A 23,380-nucleotide genomic window follows, 5' to 3' on the forward strand; every position below is an offset into this window, starting at 1 on the left:
GCCAAACCTTCATTATTTTTAAAATATTGCTCAACAATGAAAATGCGTTGTTCTTTCGTGTAGCGCTCCATTTTTAATAAACCTGAACTGTCACGCTGTCTTTTTTTTTCTTGTTGGCAACAGTTGACTGCACAAATAGCACTAAATTTAAATCTTGCGTGAATTTTAGGACACCCTTTATATAGAGGAAGTTGGCTTCACATAATGTACAACACACCTATTTGTTATTCTGATTATATGAATCTGCCAAAGGGATTGAAGGTTTGTCTTCTTTGTCTCATGATTCAGTTAATGATCAGGGAGGATATCAGCTCATTGGCTGCTTTGGAAGAATGTTTAAATATTGCCTTATCTGATTGTGTCCCTAGACTTTGAATAACAAATAAGATGGAAGTGAAATTGATGTGTACTCTTATTGTTATCTTAGACCTCAGGGAGTCAATGACTCATGGGTGGCCATACATCATCTACACATGCTGTCATACTTTCTTGTAAACTCATTTATAATAGATACACTCATCCCTTCATCACTGAAACTGTTTCACTCACTCACTGCTCTGTGAGAGGAAAATTATCTCTTATCCCTTTCTTAACAACACAAACTTAACTTCCATGGATGCTCTGCATCCTCTTCCCACCTTCCATAATACAAAAATTGCATCATTTGATAACAGTGGTGTAGCTAGGCCTTTTGCTGTCCCTCTTAATGCACACCAAATGCATACATCTTCAAGGCCCATCTTTCCTAATTGGGTTCTGGAGGCAACAGCTGCAAGAGGAACTTCCAATGGTCACAATCCTCTGCTACCAAACTCTGGTGTTCTGGTGGGATTCTCAAACATATCCACCCAAGGTTTTGGATATAATCTATCCATTGAGTCCTTGGCCTTCCACCCTCTAGCTTGGCAAAGAGGGCCTGCTGAGGGAGCCTCTCTTGTGGCATTCTGACCAGGTGCCCGTACCAACGTAACTGTGATCTCTCAACACGGAGAAGCAGCGGTTGAGTATTGAGGGTTTCCCGAATTGCAGAGCTTCTGACTCTGTCGAGTCTTGTCAGCCCTGCAACCCCTCGAAGGAACCTCATTTCAGCCGCTTGGATTCGTGTCCACATTCTTTCGGTCATTACCCCACTCTCATGACCATAGGTGAGGATGGGGACATAAGACTGTATTGAAGACAGCCAGCTTTGCCTTCTGTCTTAACTCCTGCTTCAATACTACTGAACACTCAAGCTCCCGTAATATTGAGCTTGCTAAGCCAATTCGAGTATCTAGCTCTACGTCCCATTTTCCATCATTCATGAATATGGACCCAAGGTATTTAAACTTCTCCACCTGCTTCAGTGGGACTCCACTCACATGTAGAGTGCATTGGGATGGTTGTCTTGAGACCACAAATGTTTCAGTTTTGGCCACACTGATCTTCATTCCGGCATCTGCACAAACAGCTACAAACCTATCTAAGGTCTCCTGGATGTCATCTGTGGAAGAGCTAAGCAGAACTAGGTCATCTGCAAAAAGCAGACGTCCAATGCTACATCTTCCAATTCTGACACACTCACCGCCTCGGCTGTGCCTATCAATCCAGTCCATAAATATTATGAAAAGGAGGGGTGACAAAACACACCTTTGGCAGAGGCCAACAGAGACTGTGAAAGGTTCAGACTTTGTGCTGTTTACGCTGACACAAAACTCTGGGCATTCATACAGGGATTTGATGGCAGCTAATAGTTGACCATCCACTCCATACTCCTGTACTACTTGCCAAAGCTTATCCCGAGGAACCCGGTCATATGCCTTCTCCAAGTCCACAAAACATGTGTAGACATTCTTGGCATATTCCCAGGATTTCTCAAAGACTTGCCTTAAAGTGAAGATTTCAGTTGTGCTTCTACCAAATTCAACTTCTAGTTGAATTTGGTTGATAGGTTTGTAAGGAGTGAGTTGATATTTCTTCATAATTTTTGCCAAACATTCAAAGATGTCTTTAATATCTGATATAGGAGTCCTGTGGGTTCTTCTTGTCTGGGTTGATTTGTAGGAGAGGAGTAATTGTTTTTTTTTTGTGTTATTGGATTATATCCATTTAGTAAGGCTGTTTCTTTGATACTTTCCAATTCTTGTTTTAGAGATTCTCCAGAATTCTTCAGAACAAATCTTCTGTGCTCTGGATACTAAAAGATGGATTTCAATATATTAAATAGCCAATACTTTTTAACTTATCTTTGGAATACATTATCAGATTGTTGCCAATAGATATTGCATACTCTAATAAGCAAATCAGCACAGATTGTAGCATATGCAGATGACATTAACATTGCCAAGAATGAAACAGAAAGCAGAAAAAACATTGGCTAAAAATCATTATTATTATCACAACGTGGCACCTCGAAGGACTCAATGCAGGAGGGCACTCCACTCTGTTACATATATCTCATCTCCCTTACTACTTAATTCTCCAATTACAACACAACCACAATCAACAAGAAACCAAAATAATGATTAATACCAAGCAGATCAGTTAACTAATAAAATTGTATCAAATTGGTTGGGCAAACAAGTTATACTTTGCAAGGAACAGCATGGATTTACTAGAGATCATGGCTGGCAATTTGCTCATATTTTATAATATTATAAGTTGAATAAAGGGAATAGATACACTATAGTACTGTTGGACTTTTCTAAGGCATTTCATATGATATAACATGAAGGGCTATTGCATAATCTGGAGGAAATGGGATTGGAATATAAATTAATTTCATGAATAAGTGGGTTGCTGAAAGTGGTATATGAGGAGGGGTTGAATCTGCCAGATATAAGGTGACCTGTGGTGTGCCAGCAGGGATCAGTCCTGTAATCTGTATATTAACGATATTGGAAAGAGCTTGATCTTCAGTTGTTTGCTGATGATGCAAAGATAGGCGGGGGCAATCAGATGCTACTTCTCATACATTTATGAGAAGTAGCATCTGATTGCCCCTGCCTATTTTTGCATTATCAGCAAACAACTGAAGATCAAGCTCTTCCCAATATCATTAATATATAGATTAAAGGACTGATCCCTGCTGTCACACCACAGGTCACCTTAAATCTGGCAGATTCAACCCTCTCCATATACCACTTTCAGCCACCCACTTATTCAAGAAATTAATTTATATTCCAATCCCATTTCCTCCAGCTTATGCAATAGCCCTTCATGTTATACCCTATCAAATGCCTTAGAAAAGTCCAACAGTACTATAGTGTATCCATTCTCTTTATGGCTGTTAATTCAATGTTAGTAAGTGTAAAGTCATGAACTTTGGCATGATGAGATATCTAACAGCATGTTATATTGGTGGGATCCTGCTTTTAGTAACTGATAAGGCTTAGGGATGTTGGAAGTATAATGGATAGAAAGTTGAAGTTCAAGAGTCACATGGCAAAATTTTAAACACAACTCAGAGGATTATTGAAATGCTGAAATGAACCTTGACATGTAAAGATAAGGAAGTCATTTTGCCTTTTTACAAGTCCTTGATCGTTGAATCTCTTAAGAGGATGTCCTAGTTTTCTTTTTCCTAATGGTTTGTAATTTAAGGCTTGTTTTCTTTTCATTCTTTCAGCATGTTCCAAATATTTTCTAATTTTTTCTCTTACTGATTCCTGGTTTAATTCTTTCATAATTTCTTTTGTGATCAAATATAGGATACTTGCAGTTTTTTTTTCATGAACTTCATTTCAGCTGTTATTAATCTTTGTTTGTCTTTTTATTTTATTGTCCATATTTCACTTCCATACAATAGGACTGGTAGGGGCTAATGTATTGTCTACTTTTGGTCTGGTTTGTTTTTGTACTAGGTTTGGTTTAAATATAGAGTTAATTACGCCTGTTATTTTTAAATATTTTGCAATTTTTAGGTTTATATATTTTTCATTTTCATATGTAATCATACATCCTAGGTGGTTAAATGAATTCACCTGTTCTAAAATCTTGTTATCTATTACTATTTTAGTTGAGTGTTATCCATTACTATTTTAGATCCAGTAAGAATCTAAAATAGTAATGGATAACAAGATTTCGTCGATGGCCGGAGCAGACCACTCTAGCCTAAATCCTTAACAGGCATGATGATAATAAGTCCTTGATATTACCACACCTGGAATACTGTGCACAGATTTGTTCTACTGAGTTCCAAAGGAATAAAGAAGCTGCAGAGGCTACAAAGAAGAGTTGCAAAAATGTTTTCAGGATTATGGAATGTAGATTATGAAGATAGATTGAGAACTTCTGAGGAGGTTTTATAGGATATAAATTGATGAAATTTTTCAAGATATGGAAGGCAGGGAGAGGATTGGGGGTGCATGTGTGGAAGTTAAGTTTGTGTGGTTAAGAAAGGAGGTAAGAACTAGATTTTTCTCTCGCGGAGCAGCAAGAGTGTGGAACAGTTTGAAGTGGAGAGTGCATCTAACATGAACGAATGGAAGAGAAGGTGTGGGTGATGTATAGCCTCCATTGACTCCTCAATGCCATGGAGATCTGTTATAACAATGATAATAATTATCACATCAGACTAAATGGTGCCAGCAGATTCATGGGGGGGGGGGAAGGACAGTCACTCAACTAACATCTATCATATTGAACCTTAAAAGCCTTCATGCTTCTACCAGTCTGCATATAAAACCATCTATCCCTTGCATCCTTCTTCACCACACATTTACACAACTTGCAGAGGGATGGTATCTTGTTCTCCCTCTCATCTTCTATTCTTTTTTAAAATCTACTTTGTATTAATCCCCGCACTAACATAATATCTATCAAACCACCTCCTTTTCACCTATTCCCACTCCCACCACCACACACGTGCGTGCGCACACACACACACACACACACACACATGCTCTGCTGTTTACATTTCTTTAACCTCTCTTCATAACCAACATTCCAGAGTTCTGAAACTACCTTGTTCACCGATTTCTGAACCTTCTCCATTGTTTCTGTATCACAATGTGAGAAAACTAGATGACTAAATCCAAGCACAGCAGTCTAAGTGTGTTGTGACCAGTGCTTTATACATTGACATAGCTACCTCCTTATCCCTAATTGTCATTGTTCTCCTTATCCTAATTGTCATCTACCACCTAAACATGACTAGCAGTTTGCTTATTCATGGTATTCCAATTTTGAAACATTACTTCTTTTTCACCTTAGAAAAAGATGACAAAATCAGATAGAATTGGAAGGAGACTCATACATGCTACTATATTCATGCAGAATCACACCATAACCTACTTGAAGTGGGATTAGTACATCATGCTGATTCTTTGTGTTCTTCAGATTAACTTCTAGAAGCAATTACAGCATAAAGTCATCTTTTTTTTTTTATCAAATGGTCTTAGTGCAGTCTTCACAAAAAAAAAAAAAAAAACATTTAGCAGCTAAAGACTTCCTGCCTCTTCTGATCAAGAGAAAATCACTTGTACTCTTCCTTATATGTAAGGAATTTCTGAATGTATAATGAATTTTAAAACCTCTGAACATTTGTTGCCTTTCATACTGTCAGAAAAATAGCTTACTTCTCTTGGTTTTCTAGGTGTTTACCCAATTCCTTGTGGAAGTTTGGGTGCAGTTAAGAATGAGAGCTAGTTTTTTCTCTCATAGAACCATAAGTGAATGGAATAATTTGCCTTTTGAAGTGGTGAGTGCATCTAGTGTGAATGAATTTAAAAGAAGGAATAACAGCTGGTGTGGGTGATGTATAACTTCCATTGATGAGCTGACTACCTAGAGATCTAGTCATCATCATCACGTATATCAAGTATTTAGGCCTGCATGGCCTGTTCCGGCCTTAGAAGTCATCGTTTAAGAGGACGTCCTGCAAACGTCGTTTTCTTTTTCCTAATGGCTTGTACTTTAAGGCTTGTTTTGGTAATCTTTCTGTTTTCATTCTTTGAACGTGTTCCATCCATTTATGTTTATATTTTTTAATTTTTTCTATTACTGGTTCTTGGTTTAATTCTTTCATAATTTCTTCGTTTCTTTTGTGATCAAATAGGGTATACTTTGCATTTTTTCTCATAAACCTCATTTCTACTGTTACTGATCTTTGTTTTTTTTGTTTTATTGTCCAGATTTCGCTTCCATACATTAGGACTGGAAGGGCTAATGTATTGTATACTTTTCATCTGGTTTGTTTTTGAACTAGGTTTGGTTTAAATATAGAGTTAATTACACCTGTTATTTTTAAATATTTTGCAATTTTTACATTTATATCTTTTTCATTTTCATATGTGATCATACCTAGAGATCTAATAATAATAATTATCACATCAGCCTGCATGGTATTAGCAGAGTCATTGTGAGTTGGGGAGGGGATTCACTCATCTAACATATTTATCATATTGAGCCTTAAAATCCATAATGCTCCCACCATTCACATTATATTCTGATCATGCTCACTTATTTACAATTCTCTATATAAAAAGTCTATTCCTTGCATACTTCATCACAACTTGCAAAGGGATGGTCTCTTGTTCTTCTCCTGCTCACCTTCTACTCTTTTTATAATGTCTTCTGTATTAATCCCCCTCACTAACATAAATAGCTATCATATCACCCATTTTCAACCTGCTCCCTTAATCTCTTTCCATATCCAACATTCTGCAGTCCTATGTTTCTCACTAGTGCTGGTCTGCCTCAAGACTTCATGCTTTCCTCCACACTTTTCCTCCTATTTATAAATGAGCTTATCTCTGACCTTAATAGCTTTTCTGATGATAGCACACTTCTTTCTTTGCCTTCATTTAATAAACCTTGTTGTATTCAGACATTCCAGTCTTCAGGATTTTCCATAACCAATGCTTTAAACACTGATCTCTTTACCATTCGTGTAATGGGATGAGGACAATACAGTCCTTGTTTACTCTCACAAGAAAGATCCTACTTCAATTTTCTTTTACTTTTGATAATATTGAGATTTGCAGGTAAGATTAGATTTCTCCTGGATTGTTTGCACCCTTAGCCTTTCCTGACACGAATATATCATGTCTGTAGCCTCCTTAGTCTCCAAAAAACCTGTTTCCTTTTCCTTCTCACTGAATAGCTGTTAATCTGAATACAACTACCACCTCATATTTCTTACATTTTGGATGGTACACTGGAATACCTTCCTCAGAATGCTTGACAAAAGGACATCTGGTTAATGAGTGTCTCCATCTTTCTTGTACACCGAAACTACTCCAACCACAATCTCATGTGATCTGTAGTTTTTTTTTTTTATGACTTTTCTGTAGGTATTTTCACAGGTGCACTGGCATCCATTATTCCTTACCATTTCTCTTTGCTACTGCTGGTCGACATCCATTCATGGTACAAATTTCACACCTACTAAATCAACTTCTCATCCTCTTCTTTCACTCCATCTACCTGTGTCCTCTTGAACAGTTTTCTTTGCTTCAATTGGGATTGATGGTTCTCTTTGGTTGGCAAGACCCAGATTTGAATCCTGTTTACAGTATGCAGAATCCTTATATAAGGGTGTTTTTCATCTGAAGGTGAGTTAGCCAGTCTCATACAAAGTTAGCTGGATTTTTCCCTTCTGAAACTCTGGTGTTTCATCCCACCAAAGAATCAAACCACCCAGAAAAAAACAATGCACTGTTCTCATTACCTTATGTGCTTTAGCTGTAATCTCTAGCTGATAAAGAAGTATATCAGTAGCTTTCTTTGTTTCTTAACCACTTCTCTCATTGTGACACTCATTAAGAGTGTATGCATTTTTGTATCATAAAATCACACTGTAGCATAAATGGTTGCAGATGTTTTCATATCTAAACAATTTCCATCACCTAATGTAACACTGCCATCTTGTTTATTGAAAGCCTAAAGTGATATACTATTGTTGATGTTTTGAGTTTAGTGGCCTCCAGCAATAGTATGTTGTGTGGGTTGATAACTCCAAAGCCTCTGCTTATGAAACTTCATGATTTTGGCATTCTAAATCCTAGGTCTCCATTTGTGAAAACTGCAGGTTTTTATGAATGGGGATTGTCATAGCTACCAGTACAGTATACATGAAAGTTTATGGCTTACTCATCATTCTTTGTTTGGATTACTTGTTATTATATTATTTGTTGGTATTTAAGATAAGCATTCATAATATTCATATATATTCAGAAAGTGAGTTCCACATATATCTCAATGATATAAAATCTTTGATAGTCTTTTGTGAAATTGTATTATTTTGTAGTAATAAAATTTTTCTCATTGATAACTTCTTTCTTAACATTTATGCACTTTTCATATAGGTATTACCTGGTGAGTTGGGGGAAACAGCTCTAAGATGGGAAAACTACTCTCGAAAATATTTGGCAATAAAGAAATGAGAATTCTTATGTTGGGATTAGATGCTGCAGGCAAAACAAGTATCCTTATAATGAAGTATAGATATGTATACTGTTGTTTGTGAGAATACTGAATGTCTTCAAGATTATATAGTGCTGTGAACATTACAATAGCTTTTACAATTACTGAATTTTTTCCAAAGATATCAACTTTGTTTTATCTTCATCTGTCAATCCCCAAGGTTGACATCACTGCAAACATAAAACGAAGGAAATTGCCAAAAGACACTGCAGATTTAATTCACATACAAACAGTACACCCATACTTCTCATATCCACACAACCATGCAGAAATATCACAAAATCAAAATGGTTGACACTTCAGAAAATGACACAAGAATGTTCAAGTATTAAGTAAACAAAAGTAATACTACAGTAGTCATGGATAGAGATATGCATGTTGGTAATTTTCAGAACATACTCAATGGCAAATGCCTATAATCTACTTAACCTGTCTGGCATGCTCACAACATCACTTGAACAAATAACTTGATATTCTCAGGTGCTAGTTTTGCCATGGCAAACTGGCCTGAGAATGGTAACATTATTATTATTATTATAGAATGTGAGCAAGTTGCTAAAACATGACCTTCCATTAGTAAACCCATTGCAAAGTAGAGATTCACTGTCAACCGATTTCTGAATGCAAGCCCTAAACTTTTCCAAAATCTTCACCACCACTCCTGAAATACTGATAGTTGGATACATAGGTCTTTACACCACCCTTGTGCAATGGGATTACCATACATTCTTTCCACTCCTGCTGAATCTTTCCTGTTCTGAGACTCAAATTATATAGCCCGTTCAGCTGAACACTCTTTTAGCACCTGTGCTGATATCCCATCAGTCCCTGTTGCTGAATTCTTCAGTTTGTGCAACAGCTCTAATACCTCCTCTTCATACAAATGAGTTTTTTCACCAGTGAAGAGGTAGCTGTGAAGTCAATGTTGCATACACCAGGTTGATAGCTATTAGCAAAATGGGCACTCATTAGTTACAACTATTCTGCATCTGTCACCCTTGCACCGTCTGCATTCAGTAGAGTTATTCTTTCTTTCACTTGCAGCGTATCGATAGAATTCTTTAAGGTTATCTTTAGCTTGCAGGGCCAGTTTCTTTTCATACTCACTTAGCTTTCTGTACAGCAGTTGTGATGGCCTGCTGCTTATAATTATCATAAATGACATCATCCTCATGCACACAGTATTCCTTCGACATCATCTTTTTTACTACAAATCTCTTACTTAATAAGATTACACATCCATTTGACTCCTACCTATTTATTGTTTGAACTATTGAAGACATTCTGATATTGCATCATTTAAGTATTTTTTAAATGCTTCCCATGCACTGTCAGTATTCTTGCCATCCAGCAACCAGTACCATTGCACTGAACTCAATTTACTCCTCAGTAGGTCATCATTTCCTGCTTTGTGTTCAGCATGCAACCTTTACTGAATGGAAAGTTCATAAACTTAGCCACTTCCCAAGTGACATGATCACTATCGCCAACCGGATGCAGAATAGTTATGTCTTTAAAATAACTATTCATAACATATGAATAGTTAACTTTAGCATAGCATATGTCTTATGTTCGGTAGTATAAAGTAGTATAAGCAGGAGTTAAGCCAGAAGGCAAAGCCGACTGTCTTCAATACAGTCTATGTCCCCATCCTTACCTATGGTCATAAGAGCTGGGTAATGACTGAAAAAATGCGGACACGAATCCAAGCGGCTGAAATGAGGTTCCTTCGAGGGGTTACAGGGCTGACAAGACTCGATAGGGTCAGAAGCTCTGCAATTCGGAAAACCCTCAATACTCAACCACTGATTTTCCCTGTTGAGAGATCACAGTTACGATGGTATGGGCACCTGGTCAGAATGAGATATGAGAGGCTCCCCAGCAGGCCCTCTTTGCCAAGCCAGAGGGTGGGTAGGCCATGCAGAAGGCCAAGGACTCGCTGGATAGACCATATCCAAAACCTTGGGTGGACATGTCTGGGAGTTCCACCAGAACACCTGAGCTTCGTGATGGAGGATCATGACCATTGGAAGTCCCTCTTGCAGCTGCTGTCCCCACAACCCAATTAGGAAAGGTGGGCCTTGAAGATGGATGGATGAAACACCCTCTGACACTATAATCAAATCTTAACACTCTTAGACTTTGATTTGCTTCTGTCACATGCAACTTGAGGAAGTTGTCTTGCAACAGCTCAATAAATTCCGTTTCATTCTTCTCATGAGATTTTACTGCTACCTAATCAATGTTTGGGTAGCAGAAAAGTCACCCATTATGAATTCAATTCATCTGATTTCATGAACAGTATTGAAGCGGGAGTTAAGCCAGAAGGCAAAGCTGGCTGTCTTCAATACAGTCTATGTCCCCATCCTCACCTATGGTCATGAGAGCTGGGTAATGACCGAAAGAATGCAGACAAATTCAAGTGGTTGAAATAAGGTTTCTTTGAGGGGTTGCGGGGCTGACAAGATTAGATGGCTTCAAACTCACTGCCACATAAAAAAACTGTTACTAGTATCACAATCATAGGTCTCAACACTAATTGAATTCAAGTCATCCAATATCATTAATAGCATGCCCTCTCCTCTTCTATCCTTCCTAAAAATAATAAATTTAGTTTAATCCTTTATCCAAGTGTAAGCAAACAAAGTTTGCACCTGAAGTATCTTCAGGACTGAGGCAACTAGTGGTAAAGGTGTACTAAGCTCTCATCACTCGTCTTAGTATCTCCCATAATGCAAAGCACATCTACTTGTGGACATGTATAATACTATGCATTAAGGTGGAAGTGATGGAGAAGTCATATTTACCTATATGAGTTGCCAAAAGGTGTCTCACATTATTATTAAATTACTCTGGATTTAGAGAAAGATGTTGAAAGTTTTTTTCACTTGGTTAGACTATAATAAATTTAATTTAATCCTTTATCCAAGTGTAAGCAAACAAAGTTTGTGCCTGAAGTATCTTCAGGACTAAGGCAACTCATGTCTGGCTCCCACTGACTAGACCTCAATAAAGTTCGAAACCAGTCTGGGTAGTGGCCCTTCCCTTAATGCATAGCATTATACATGTCCACAAGGAGATGGGTTTTGCATTATTGGAGATAATAAGACAAATTATGAGAGCTTAGTCCACCTTTACCATGAGTTGCCTCAGTCCTGAAGATACTTCAGGCACAAATGTTGTTTGCTTACACTTGGATAAAGGATTAAATTTAATAATAAACTAAATTTATTGTCTAACCAAGTGGAAAAAAACTTTCAACATCTTTCTCTAATTCCTAAAAATACTGTACCCTTTACACTCGATACTAGTTAGTATGATTCTTATAAACATTTCTCACTAATGCATGCAATCTGAGATTTCAGCATATTGACCAAGGCAACAAATTCTACCCCATTATTTCTGATACTCCTACGTTCATGTACATACATAATAAGCCACCTGTGTTCTTTTCTATATTCTTCTCTGTAGTCTGCATGACACAGTTGGATAACTTTCAGATCTCTGTTCTTCTTTAGTGTCTTATAACTTGCAGATCTCTGTTCTTCTTTAGTGTCTTATATATGCAGACATCTTTGCACAGCACATGTTTGATGAGCCCAAACTGGATGAACGAACACAAAGTCGAAATCGTTCTCTTCTCGTAATCATTTCCATGATAATGCCCACTCCCATCATTAACATGGTTACATAACATTGTCACTCTCACACACATTCTCACCATTCCCTCCATTATAATTTAGTTTCCCTGACTCTTTTGTGTTAAGTCTCATACCAGTTATTAGTTTTTCAAGACTCCTGATACTGAACATATTCAAGTGTAGGCCGTCCTTCTCATCGAAATCTAATCTTCCCTCAGACTCACTCCACATATCCAAAAACTTGCATCTATTCCTTCTACACAGCCTATGCATCGAATCGTTTGCAATCATAGCCCTTCTTCTTAATTCATTTTTATCATATTGAGATAATATACTTAAGATTTTCACTTTCTCGCTCTTCACTCTCACTTCTTCCAACAACCCTTTCATATCCTTTAATTAATCATTAGAAGTCCCAATTTACACCCTGGACTGTCTACAAATGCATATGGAGAGTACTCCAACTAGATAGAACTTTAGTCATTGTAGCCTCATGTTTCAGTGTGCATTATGTTGCCTTTGTGTGTGCGTTCCAAGTGTTATTTTTACTACTGGAAGATGTATCAGTTACTGAGATGAAATATTGGAAGCATTAAAAATTAGTTTTTAATCCTTTCTTAGTGCTGTTGATACTCTATTAAATCTCCAGCATAATGTCTTGAAATGAAAAACCACTCCCAAAGTGCCTGTTTTATGCTCCAATTCATATGCATATATTGCCACCCATTTGTATACAATAACCAGACTCAGCATCACTTTTTACATGAAATATCTGACTTTCATGTGTTTTTTTCCATTCCCTGAATTATCACGATTTTTCTTTGTTCCTTAATTTATGTAAACCACTTTATATTAGGGACATTCAGAAAATAAGTTCCGTTTTTAAATATTTTCACTGCAGCGCTGCAATTACAATGGTGTGCATGCGTGCTGAGTTTGATTCCTCAGCAAGGTGTTGGTGCCATTTTCAGACATGCTCGCAGTGCGTATGCTTCTTGGTGCGTTTATGTTTAAGAAAATCAAATCGCCTGCTGCATGTGAAATTAGGTCAGTGATTTGTTTCTTGAATGCGAGGAATGTTAAAGCAGCTGAAATTAATTGGCAAATTATTGAGGTTTATGGAGAACACACAATGAATGATTCAATGGTACGAAGATGGATAAGACTTTTTAATGAAGGAAGGACAGGTTGTGCATGATGATGAACAGAGCCGGGCAACTATCTTTAGTGATTGATGATTTGGTGTGTTCGGTTGAAGAGAAGATTGGACAGAATAGGAGATTCACTATGACTTCACTCTCGCTGCAATTTCCAGAAGTTTCACGTTCATGTCTTCATGAAATTGTGTCGGAGAAACTGAATTATTGGAAATTGTGTGCACCTTGGGTGCTGAAGTTGCTTACAGAACAACACAAAGCAAATCGGCTGGGCAGTGCATTGGAATTCTTGACACACTACCATGAGGATGGCAATGCTTTCCTGAGCAGACTTTTCACTGGGGACGAGACTTGGGTGTCTCACTCAATCCCTGAATCCAAACAACAGTCTATGGAGTGGAGCCACACCTTATCATCAGTCAAGACGAAATTGAAGACAACCGTTTCCGCTCGGAAAATCATGTGTGCTGTGTTTTGGGACAGGCAAGGAATTTTGCTGGTAGACTTCTTGGGTCAAGGCTTCACAATCAATGCGAGTATGTACTGCCAAACCTTTAAAACTGCATTGTGCGATCCAGAATAAACGACGTGGCATGCTAACCAGGGGTATTGTTTTGATTCATGATAACGCCTGCCCACACACGGCTGGCGTAACACAATAACTTCTTGCCATCTTCGGCTGGGAACAATTCCATCATCCCCCATATAGTCCTGACCTCACGCCACGTGACTTTCACCTGTTCAAACATCTGAAATCTTTCCTTGGTGGCTGGCGGTTTCAAGACAAGGTCAAAGAAGCAGTCAATACATGGTTTGCATCATAGGCAGCAACCTTCTACGACTAAGGTATACAACTCTTTGTGCCCCTTTATGATAAGTGCCTGAATAGTGGTGGAAATTATGTAGAAAAGTAGTGAAAGATGTTTCATTTCTAATAAAGTTTTTTTTGTAAGTATATTGTTTCTCTGATAGCCCATCGGAACTTACTTTCTGGACATCCTTCATATAAACTTGACTGATCACCTTCCTTACTTCTCTATTTTTTTTTTATTTTTTTAACTCCACTAGTCATTCATGCTCTTCAGATCTCTGCTTACTAATTTAGTGAGTGGAGGGATTTTTTTCAAGTTGCTAGTTTGATTTAAAGATGCTTGCAACAAAAAATTGCATAATTTACATATTTGAATATTATTTGTTTTATAAATTTATATGCTAGTCTACAAATTTTTATTGTATACAGTCTTAAAATGTTTCATTAGTAATGATTTTAAGCATTCTATTACTTTAATTGGAACTTGATTTATTAGAAAATACCTTGGTTACTGTAATTTATTGCATTATTTAGTTTTGATGTGAATTCATCACAACTCTATTCTGTTTTTTGAATTCAATCATGAATTTCCATTCAATTCATTTTCATTATCTGAAGAACAAACAGTAGATGCTGTGGATGGTTGGTAGATGTGCTCAAATTACAAATACATGGCAGTACTTGTATCTTTTAAGTAGGGCAAGCTAAGGCAACTTTAATGTCAGGGATTGTATTCTCATAAGCTCTGTTCAAATTTTTGAAACTTTTGAAGTTTCGACATATATTTGACTTTGAAATAATAGTGGATGTTTAATATTCCCTATTTCTGTTTATTTTTCATTGCCAAAATGAAGCTATATGGCTCTTTCTTTGATAAATCATAGATTTTTAAAAATTCAACTGGAGAAAAAAGATATTTAGCTTAAAAAAATTTTTTTTTAAGTTAAAATCAAGTTGAACAACCCGATTAATTTTATTTTAGTTGTGGATAGTTTGTAAGTCTGTGAGTTTTCTGCATTCTTAAAAATTGACCATCATATAATAGTTAACACATTGAGCTCTAATGTGATTTTTTTTTTTTTTTTTTTTTTTTTTTTTTTTTTTTTTTTTTTTTTTTGAAATAGTATATACAACTCATTGAAACAAAAGTTGTAAATCTTCATATGGACAAAGAAAAAGGAACAGCTCTTGTTGAGTAGGAAATATTTTGAGAAAGTTTGTGACAAGTGCAGAGCTAATAATGATAAATACCTGCAAAATTTCTGTTCAGGTACTTGGAAAAAACCATTACTAATATTAACACAATTTTTCAACATAAAGATTGCATAAATTCGCGTGGAGAGAACATACAACAAAAATGAATCTTAAGTTATTTTTGATAGGGATATCAGAGTAAAATGATATATGAATTTGTAATGGGAAAATCTCATTCTGAGTAGAATAAAAATAAGTATCACATTGAAAAATATCTACAAAAAAATTTTTTTAAATAGTCAAAGTCAAACAACTAACAGAAGTAAATTCTGGACTGAAGTATGTCAGCGTTATTGGAGAAAAAGTGAATTTGAAAGAACTAAAGATCATTTTGGCTCTTGTTTCCAAATGCAAAGCGAAATTTAAAGAAACCTGTTTCAGCCAAGAAATCGTAAGTTGTCTGTGAGGATAGAAAAGTAAGAGCTTTATAATGTGCTCAAAAAGTTAATGTGACAGGTCCTTTTCCATGAAGTTCTAGGAAAGAAGAAATCATATTGAAAGTTCCTGTCAAGTAAGTCAGCATGTACTATCACAAAATACAGATAAAATGTAGGAAAACTGTGTATAATTAACTAAACAAAAGTTATGAAAAAAACTTGAATATAAAAGATTTATTTATTCTTATGGAAAAATGAATACAGAACAGCCACAGGTCAATGTCCAGTATGGAAAGCCAATCCAAGGCCTCATCCATCACTTTGTGGATGTCCTGTAGACTGCCACCATGAAATTGGCACCTTGGGCAGTCATTCACAATATGAGTAATCGTGTGAGCCACCGGAGAACAATCACAATAAGGGTGGTCTAACAGCCTCTATTTATGTAGTGGGTAGCCACATCTGCCCTGGTTAGTTCTGATCCTGTTGATTGATGACCAAATCTTCCTAGGAAGAGCTAAAACCAGGCTGCAGAGCACAGGAAGATCTTCTACCAGGAAGCTGTTTGTTGGGAGATTGTTGGACCAGTATTCTCTCCACATGTCAGGTGTTGATGGCAGGGCAGCTGAAGAGTTCGTCCATGGACCAGAAAGGCTTTCTGGATTTTAGGCGAAGACTAGGTGGATTTATGAGAGTCTGGTGCAGGGGCAGGAGTGGGTTGCTCATTGCTTTATTAAATTCTTTAATCGAGGCTTGTCTTCTCCATATGTTTGGTGGAGCAATGTTAGATAGGACAGGCAGCCAGGAGTGAAGGGTGCTTCTCGCTGTCCCACTAATTGTGCACATGGTAGAGTTTAGCTGGGTGTCTATAATGTTAGTGTGTGTGCACTTCTTTCCCAGACAGGGTCACAATATTCTGCTGCAGAGAATGCAAGGGCTAGTGCAGACGACCTTAGAACTTCTGCACCAGAATCCCAGGTTGTTCCAGCAAGCCTTGAAATTATATTGTTTCTCATTTTAATTTTGTTGGACAGATGGGTGATGTGCCTTTTATAGGTCAGGCTCGTTCCACGGTATTTCGGGTGAGGCTCGTGTTCTACCATTTTTCCGCAGAAAGAAAGGTTGGGGTGTCGATTTGCTAATGCATTGTTCAGGTGAAATACTATGGACACAGTTTTTGTTGGATTTGGCTTCAAGTACCACTGCTTGAAGTACTCTTCCAGAATGTTCAGGTCTGTGTTCAAGGTTGATTCCAGGTTGGCAAAGGAGGATAGATTGATGTAGGATCATTAGTCATCAGCTTACATATACTTGCTTGAGCTGATATGCGGTAAGTCGTACACGTAGATGTTAAAGAGTAAAAGGGATAACACGGAGCCCTGTGGGAGACCGCTGTGAAGGAATCTGGGCTTGCTCTTTTTTTCCACCAATATGGATTCGAATCTTTCATTACACTCCAGATATTCTGGAGTGTAATGAAAAAAGCTTGGAAAATGGTGGACAGGTATTGTAAAATGAATCAGATAAAAACTGAGGATAAAAATATTCTAGATGTTGAATGAAAGTAATTGGTCGAAAAATTGTTAAATGAGATAAGGTAGCTGGAGTAGATGTTTGACCAAAAATTTGTAAGTATGGAAGTTTTATAGTAACCACACTGTATTTCAAAAGTACCAGTCAGAAGATTATATTCTAAGTGATTTTTATACTACTTACTATTACAGCAATGTCATTTTACTGCATATGAGTCAGTAATATTAACAACAGACAGCTGAATAGAATTAACCATACAGCACAAGGTAGATTGTATAATGTTATAATGGGTATCGTATTAGAAGTCTGCATGTACCAGATTTTTAATGGAAAATGAACAGACTTGATGTAAGATAATTCCTTGATTTTTGTTGCATTAACCATGGTTTCTTAACATTTCTGAAGTATTTTCAAACGTTCTAATGAAGTTGTTGTAGTCGGTATAGGCAATTTCTGTATTTGATAATTTGTTATGAACTCTTTTCTGTCCTATGTTCAGACAGTGTATCTCTCTCAGGTTTTTTACATTTATGAAGAGAAAGGTTTTGGAGGACATAGAATACTTTATCTTGCTTTAAAGGAGTGAATCCTACTTTTATTCCTTGTTTCCTTATGTGTCAGATTGAATGTTCCTCTGTAATCCTGATTATTGCCTTATTTAGGAGACTTATAGGACATTCTTTAATTTTTTGCTTGTATCCATTTTGTGATAGGAGACTGAGGTGTTTCAGTTTTTTCTTTTTTCCTCCTTGTACAACTGGAGATGTGTGTTTTATCATCACATAGCAGGGTTTTTATTATTTCTATTTTTTTGTGATGGAAGATGGCAGGATGTTGCATGAAAGTATCTTCCTGTGTGCATAGGCTTTCTGTATACGAAATAACAGTTTATTATGTTCAAAGATTCTGCTCCAGGAGGATGTCATAAATAAATAAAAAGTAGGAATCTGTTGCTTTCCAATTTGAAACTGAACTTTATATCAGAATGAATGTTCAGACAATTGTTAAAATTTTAAACAAATGATGTAATCTATGTATCATAGTCGCATTGTTAGTTGTATATGGTAACTGTCTAAAAGTCTAGAATTTGTTTCCTAAATGATCCCCATAAATAGTTAAAAGAGAGTAATTATCTTCAACTTCAGTGACTCCGTGTTTAGCCATCCTATTCAAGGGATCATTTGAGAATGACTTCTTGTATGATTCCTTTGATTGTTGTAATTTAAAAAACTCTAAAATACAATAACACTTTGCGTGTTTCGAGATTTAACTAAAGCATTTAAAAGAACTGTTAAATATAACCACATCAAAAATAAGAAAAATATCAAAACAGGTTTGAGAACTAATTAAGAACACACACAGTGTTCTATAAAATACAAAACAAGGATAAACTTGTTTTGTATTTTAGTGAACTTGTGTGTGTTCTTAATTAGTTCTCAAATCTGTTTTGATATTTTTCTTATTTTTGATGTGGTTATATTAACAGTTCTCCTAAATGCTTTAGTTAAATCTCGAAACACACAGTATTATTGTATCTTATGAGTGTTTTTTCTTATTTGATTTAATAAAATGAATTGTACTTGACAAGAAATTATGTTCTTGTTTAATCCTTTATCTAAGTAAAAAACAGACTTCCTCTGGACGTTTTTTTTTTTGAATTTTGTATTTTTTATATGTTGCTCCCACCCATGAAAGGTTATTATTTGCAAACCTACAGTACATTTGATATCATTGGTGTGCTAAGGATTTCTTTCTATTTTATTATTATTATGTGACACCTCCTTTTATTCCAGGGACTCCAAAGACTCATCGAGGGAGAGTGTGCCAACAGCATCGAAAGATTGATCCCCTTTCAATACTAACTGCTCTACCAACAACCAACTTTTTTGATTATCAATTTTATGAGCTCGAAGTTTTTTCCCACTTCGTTAGACTATAATAAATTTAGTTTAATCCTTTATCCAAGTGTAAGCAAACAAATTTTGCTTACACTTGGATAAAGTGATCTTAGGTGCAAACTTTGCACCTAAGATATACCATGACATATAGCATTATGTTATATGACATAATGCTATATATCATATAACATTCTTGAATGTGATGCTTCCATAACAATTTTAAAATGTAACACTTTATCATGACAAATTTTAACATCAATAGCATCATCATTAGGATTGGGGCAACTCATGGTAAAGGTGAACCAAGCTCTCATCACCACTTGTCTTAGTATCTCCCATAATGCACAGCACATCTACTTGCGGACATGCATGATTGTTATTATTATTGTTGTTCCGGGCAACTCCAAGGAGTCGACAGACTCATCGTGGGAGGCCTAACATCATGTCTAGAACAACTATTCGACATTGACACAGTATCTATCATACCTTGCCTTGAACTCATTCACGGTCGTAGCACCCACAACAGACTCTGGAAGCTTATTCCACTCATTCACCACTCTCCAAGTAAAAAACCTAGCTCTAACTCCCTTGTCAACCATGCTCTTGCCCAGTTTCCATGCATGGCCCCTAGTCCTCCCACCACCAGTCAAATGATGCTATGTATTAAAGGATGGGCTATTACTCAGACCGGTTTCGACCTTGATTGATGTCTCGTCTGTGGGAGGCAGACCCAGAGATGGTGATACTCAGGTGGAAGCAATGGAGAGGTCATATTTACCTATATGAGTTGCCAAAAGGTGTTTCACCTTATTATTAAATTACTCTGGATTTAGAGAAAGATGGAAGTTTTTTTCCACTTGGTTAGACTATAATAAATTTAGTTTAATCCTTTATCCAAGTGTAAGCAAACAAAGTTTGCACCTAAAGTATCTTCAGGACTGAGGCAACTCGTGATAAAGGTGGACCAAGCTCTCATCACTACTTGTCTTAGTATCTCCCATAATGCACAGCACATCTCCTTGGTGACATGTATAATGCTATGCATTAAGGGAAGGGCCACTACCCAGACCTGTTTCAACCTTTATTGAGGTCTTGTCAGTGGGAGCCAGATCCAAATGTGGTGATACTAAGGTAGAAGCAATGGAGAGGTCATATTTATCTATACGAGTTGCCAAAAGGTGTCTAACTTGTTATTAAATTACTCTGGATTTAGAGAATGATGTTGGAAGTTTTTCTGAATATACTTCAAGTGCAAACTTTGCTTACACTTGGATAAAGGATTAAATTAAATTTATTATAGTCTACCCAAGTGGGAAAAACTTCCAACATCTTTCTCTAATTCCAGAGTAATTTAATAATAAGGTGAGACATCTTTTGGCAACTTGTATAGGTAAATATGACCTCTCCATTGCTTCCACTTTAGTATCACCACCTCTGGGTCTGGCTCCCACTGACGAGACCTTAATAAAGGTCAAAACCATTCTGGGTGGTGGCCCTTCCCTTAATGCATAGTATTATACATCTCCGCAAGGAGATGTGCTGTTCATTATGGGAGATACTAAGACAAGTAGTGATGAGAGCTTGGATAAAGGATTAAACTAAATTTATTACAATTTTATGAGCTTGCGTAGCTCAATCAGTATAGACAAAGCCCTTTGGTCAGAAAGACTTGGGTACGATTCCCGTCAGTGACGTGAAGTGACTCTTTTGATGAAAGGCGAGTTAGCCGGTTTCCTACGAAGGTAGGGGTTTTTTCACCCAGAAACTTGGGTTTTTCTTCCCCCATGAACACCTGCCTCTACAGACATAGGACACCTCTAGGAATAAGGAGCAACCAACATATTCCGTAGGATTTTGGTTCTGAATGCTGAATGCCTACACGGTAAAAGTGTAGGTCTACGCATGAGTGTGAATTAGTATAGGATCAATTTTATATATAATTTTTGTAGTTTTTAATCTCTTTTTTACATAGTTCAAAAACCCGGTTTTTCAAGCCACTTCGGGCCTCCAATAAAAGCAGTGTGGTGATCTTACACTACCCAATGAAATTCATATATCATCTAAAGACAATTACAAACATCCATGCCCACAACAGGATTCAAACCCAAAGTTGGAGAGCTAGTACGCTAACCATTTGGCCAACCATGCCAGCAATGTACATTGCAATGCATTATGGGAAGGGTAACCACCCAGGCTGGTTTCAATCTTTATTCAGGTGTCATCAGTGGGAGCCAACCAAGCCAACATACTTATCAGATAAGTATGTCATAATTTTCTGTTCCTCTTTCCAGTCATGGTTGTACTCTAGGTGCACACATACACACAAAATTATGAAAGTATATGAATACAAATGATATCTAACAATAGCAGTACACAAAACAGCTCTGTGGCTCATGCATGCTCCTTCCTTAATACTGAGCATGGATGTGCTGCGTAATTTGTATTCATATACTTTCATAATTTTGTGTGTATGTGTGCACCTAGAGTACAACCATGACTGGAAAGAGGAACAGAAAATTATGACATACTTATCTGATAATTATCTTCTAAAAATTCTATACCAGATATATAATGTATCTTGTTATATATTCAGAAGCTTTCAGAATTGATTTTTGTGTTGCAGCAGGCGTTAAAAAACATCTTTACTGTAAGTTCCTCTTGCTGTATGTCATATAACATTCTTGAATGTGATGCTTCCATAACAATTTTAAAATGTATCATGACAAATTTTAACATCAATAACATCATCAGCAATTGAAAGATGGATATTAATGCCTAGTAGGTTGAAATCTAATTTGTATGTGCATCTGTGAATGAAACTAACAGAAATACCCTTTAAAACACATAAACAGTAGGATGGGGTGAGTTAAATTTGACTCACATGAAATTAGAGTTACAAAGTTTGCAGACTAACTTTTATAGTCGGGGACTGTGTGTGTTTTCCATATGGGTTTTGGTAGGCCCTTATGTGCCTATAACCTTCCAAGCACTCTTCGATTTCCTAATTATTATTTCAGGATAGGGTGATTAGTCTTATAATTATACTGTATTTTACATGTAAATTGTCTGTGTTCTTCTGGCTCGTTTGCCCCCCTCCCCTTTTATTTTTTAAATAATGAAAAACCTGAGTTACCAACAGAAAGAAACCTTTCTACCTCCATCTTCAACTAACTCATCTTCAGTTGAAAAGCCCTGATAAAGATTCTTCACATCCTTGACAGGTTTCAAATCCAGGTCTTTCCAACCAAAGTATATTGTCAAAACTGACTGAGCTGCAGAGGCTGTGTGTGTTTTCCATGTACAAGTAGTAAAAGAAGTGTCATCATCAGTGGCTCTAACAGGCACTTAAGTGCCCACGACCTTACAAGTACCCTTGGATTTCATAACTTATTCAAGAATAAGGTGGTTATGCCTATAGGTATGGTTTTCTGTAAATTGTGTCAGCCATTTTGCCTAGTTGCAGGAGGAAAAGCCATGCCACCACCTTATGAGACCAGCAACCTCGCCCGACAAAAAAAATCATATTCTTCTATAACCTTTATTGAAGTGTAAGGAAATAATTTATACATGAAATATCTTCTCGACTAGGCTACTTGTATGTAGAAAATATATTACTACTTCATTAATTCAGGCTTTGTATCATCTTGTGTCTGGCTATTCCTGATTGAGACCTCAAATGTTGAAACCAGATTGGGTTGATTCTCCCATAATGTATACTTTTTTTTCATGTTGATCCTACACATGAAAAGTCATGAGACTTATAACACTATGGTGCCATGTGTGGGCAAGTGATTAAGGAGAAAAAGTAGCCTGTTGATATGTTATTTAAAGAGTGGGGGGGGGGGGAATTGTACCCAGTGGAAAAAACAGTATGGGGAGATTGTTCCAAAGAATAGAGATGAATGGAATGAAGGAAGCTGATGAGAAGTTAGTTTGGTGTATTCGAAGCTGGACAGTATATGGATAGTGGCCAGTGCCTGCTCTAGTTCTTCTCTGGTTAGAAGAAAGTTGTAGCAGCGAATTCAAAGGAGCAATGCCCGTGAAAATACCTTTAGCAGTGAAATATACAGTGCTTGGAAAGAAGTTAATGGACGCCATGATGCCCACCTTAATAAGATGCAGGACCTCTTTTCACTGCAATGACTGCAGCAGTCCTATGGTGCATACTTTCCATAAGCATATGACAGCAATCAATAGAAATTTTGGACCATTCTATCTGTAGGCATGTAACCAGGACTTGTGGGATAGATGTTACCTTGACTTTACCCAACACTTCAGTTCATCCCACAGATGTTCAGTTGGTTGA

At 36.8% G+C, this 23,380-nt stretch overlaps 1 protein-coding gene across 1 annotated transcript in view; it reads left to right on the plus strand.

Annotated features, from left to right (window-relative positions):
- Arf6 (ADP-ribosylation factor 6) overlaps positions 1-23,380 on the plus strand; it is a 110,322-nt gene that overhangs the window by 36,207 nt on the left and 50,735 nt on the right. Inside the window, exon 2 of the mRNA XM_090405708.1 lies at positions 8,286-8,402. Within this exon, the coding sequence (XP_090261834.1) occupies positions 8,321-8,402 (82 nt within the window). The 5' untranslated portion in view covers positions 8,286-8,320. The remainder of the gene's footprint in view (positions 1-8,285; positions 8,403-23,380) is intronic.

The sequence above is a fragment of the Typopeltis vanoorti genome, chromosome 15, assembly GCF_054136105.1.
Source record: "Typopeltis vanoorti isolate ZY-2024b chromosome 15, IOZ_Tvanoo_1.0, whole genome shotgun sequence".
In the NCBI taxonomy this organism is placed as follows: domain Eukaryota; kingdom Metazoa; phylum Arthropoda; class Arachnida; order Uropygi; family Thelyphonidae; genus Typopeltis; species Typopeltis vanoorti.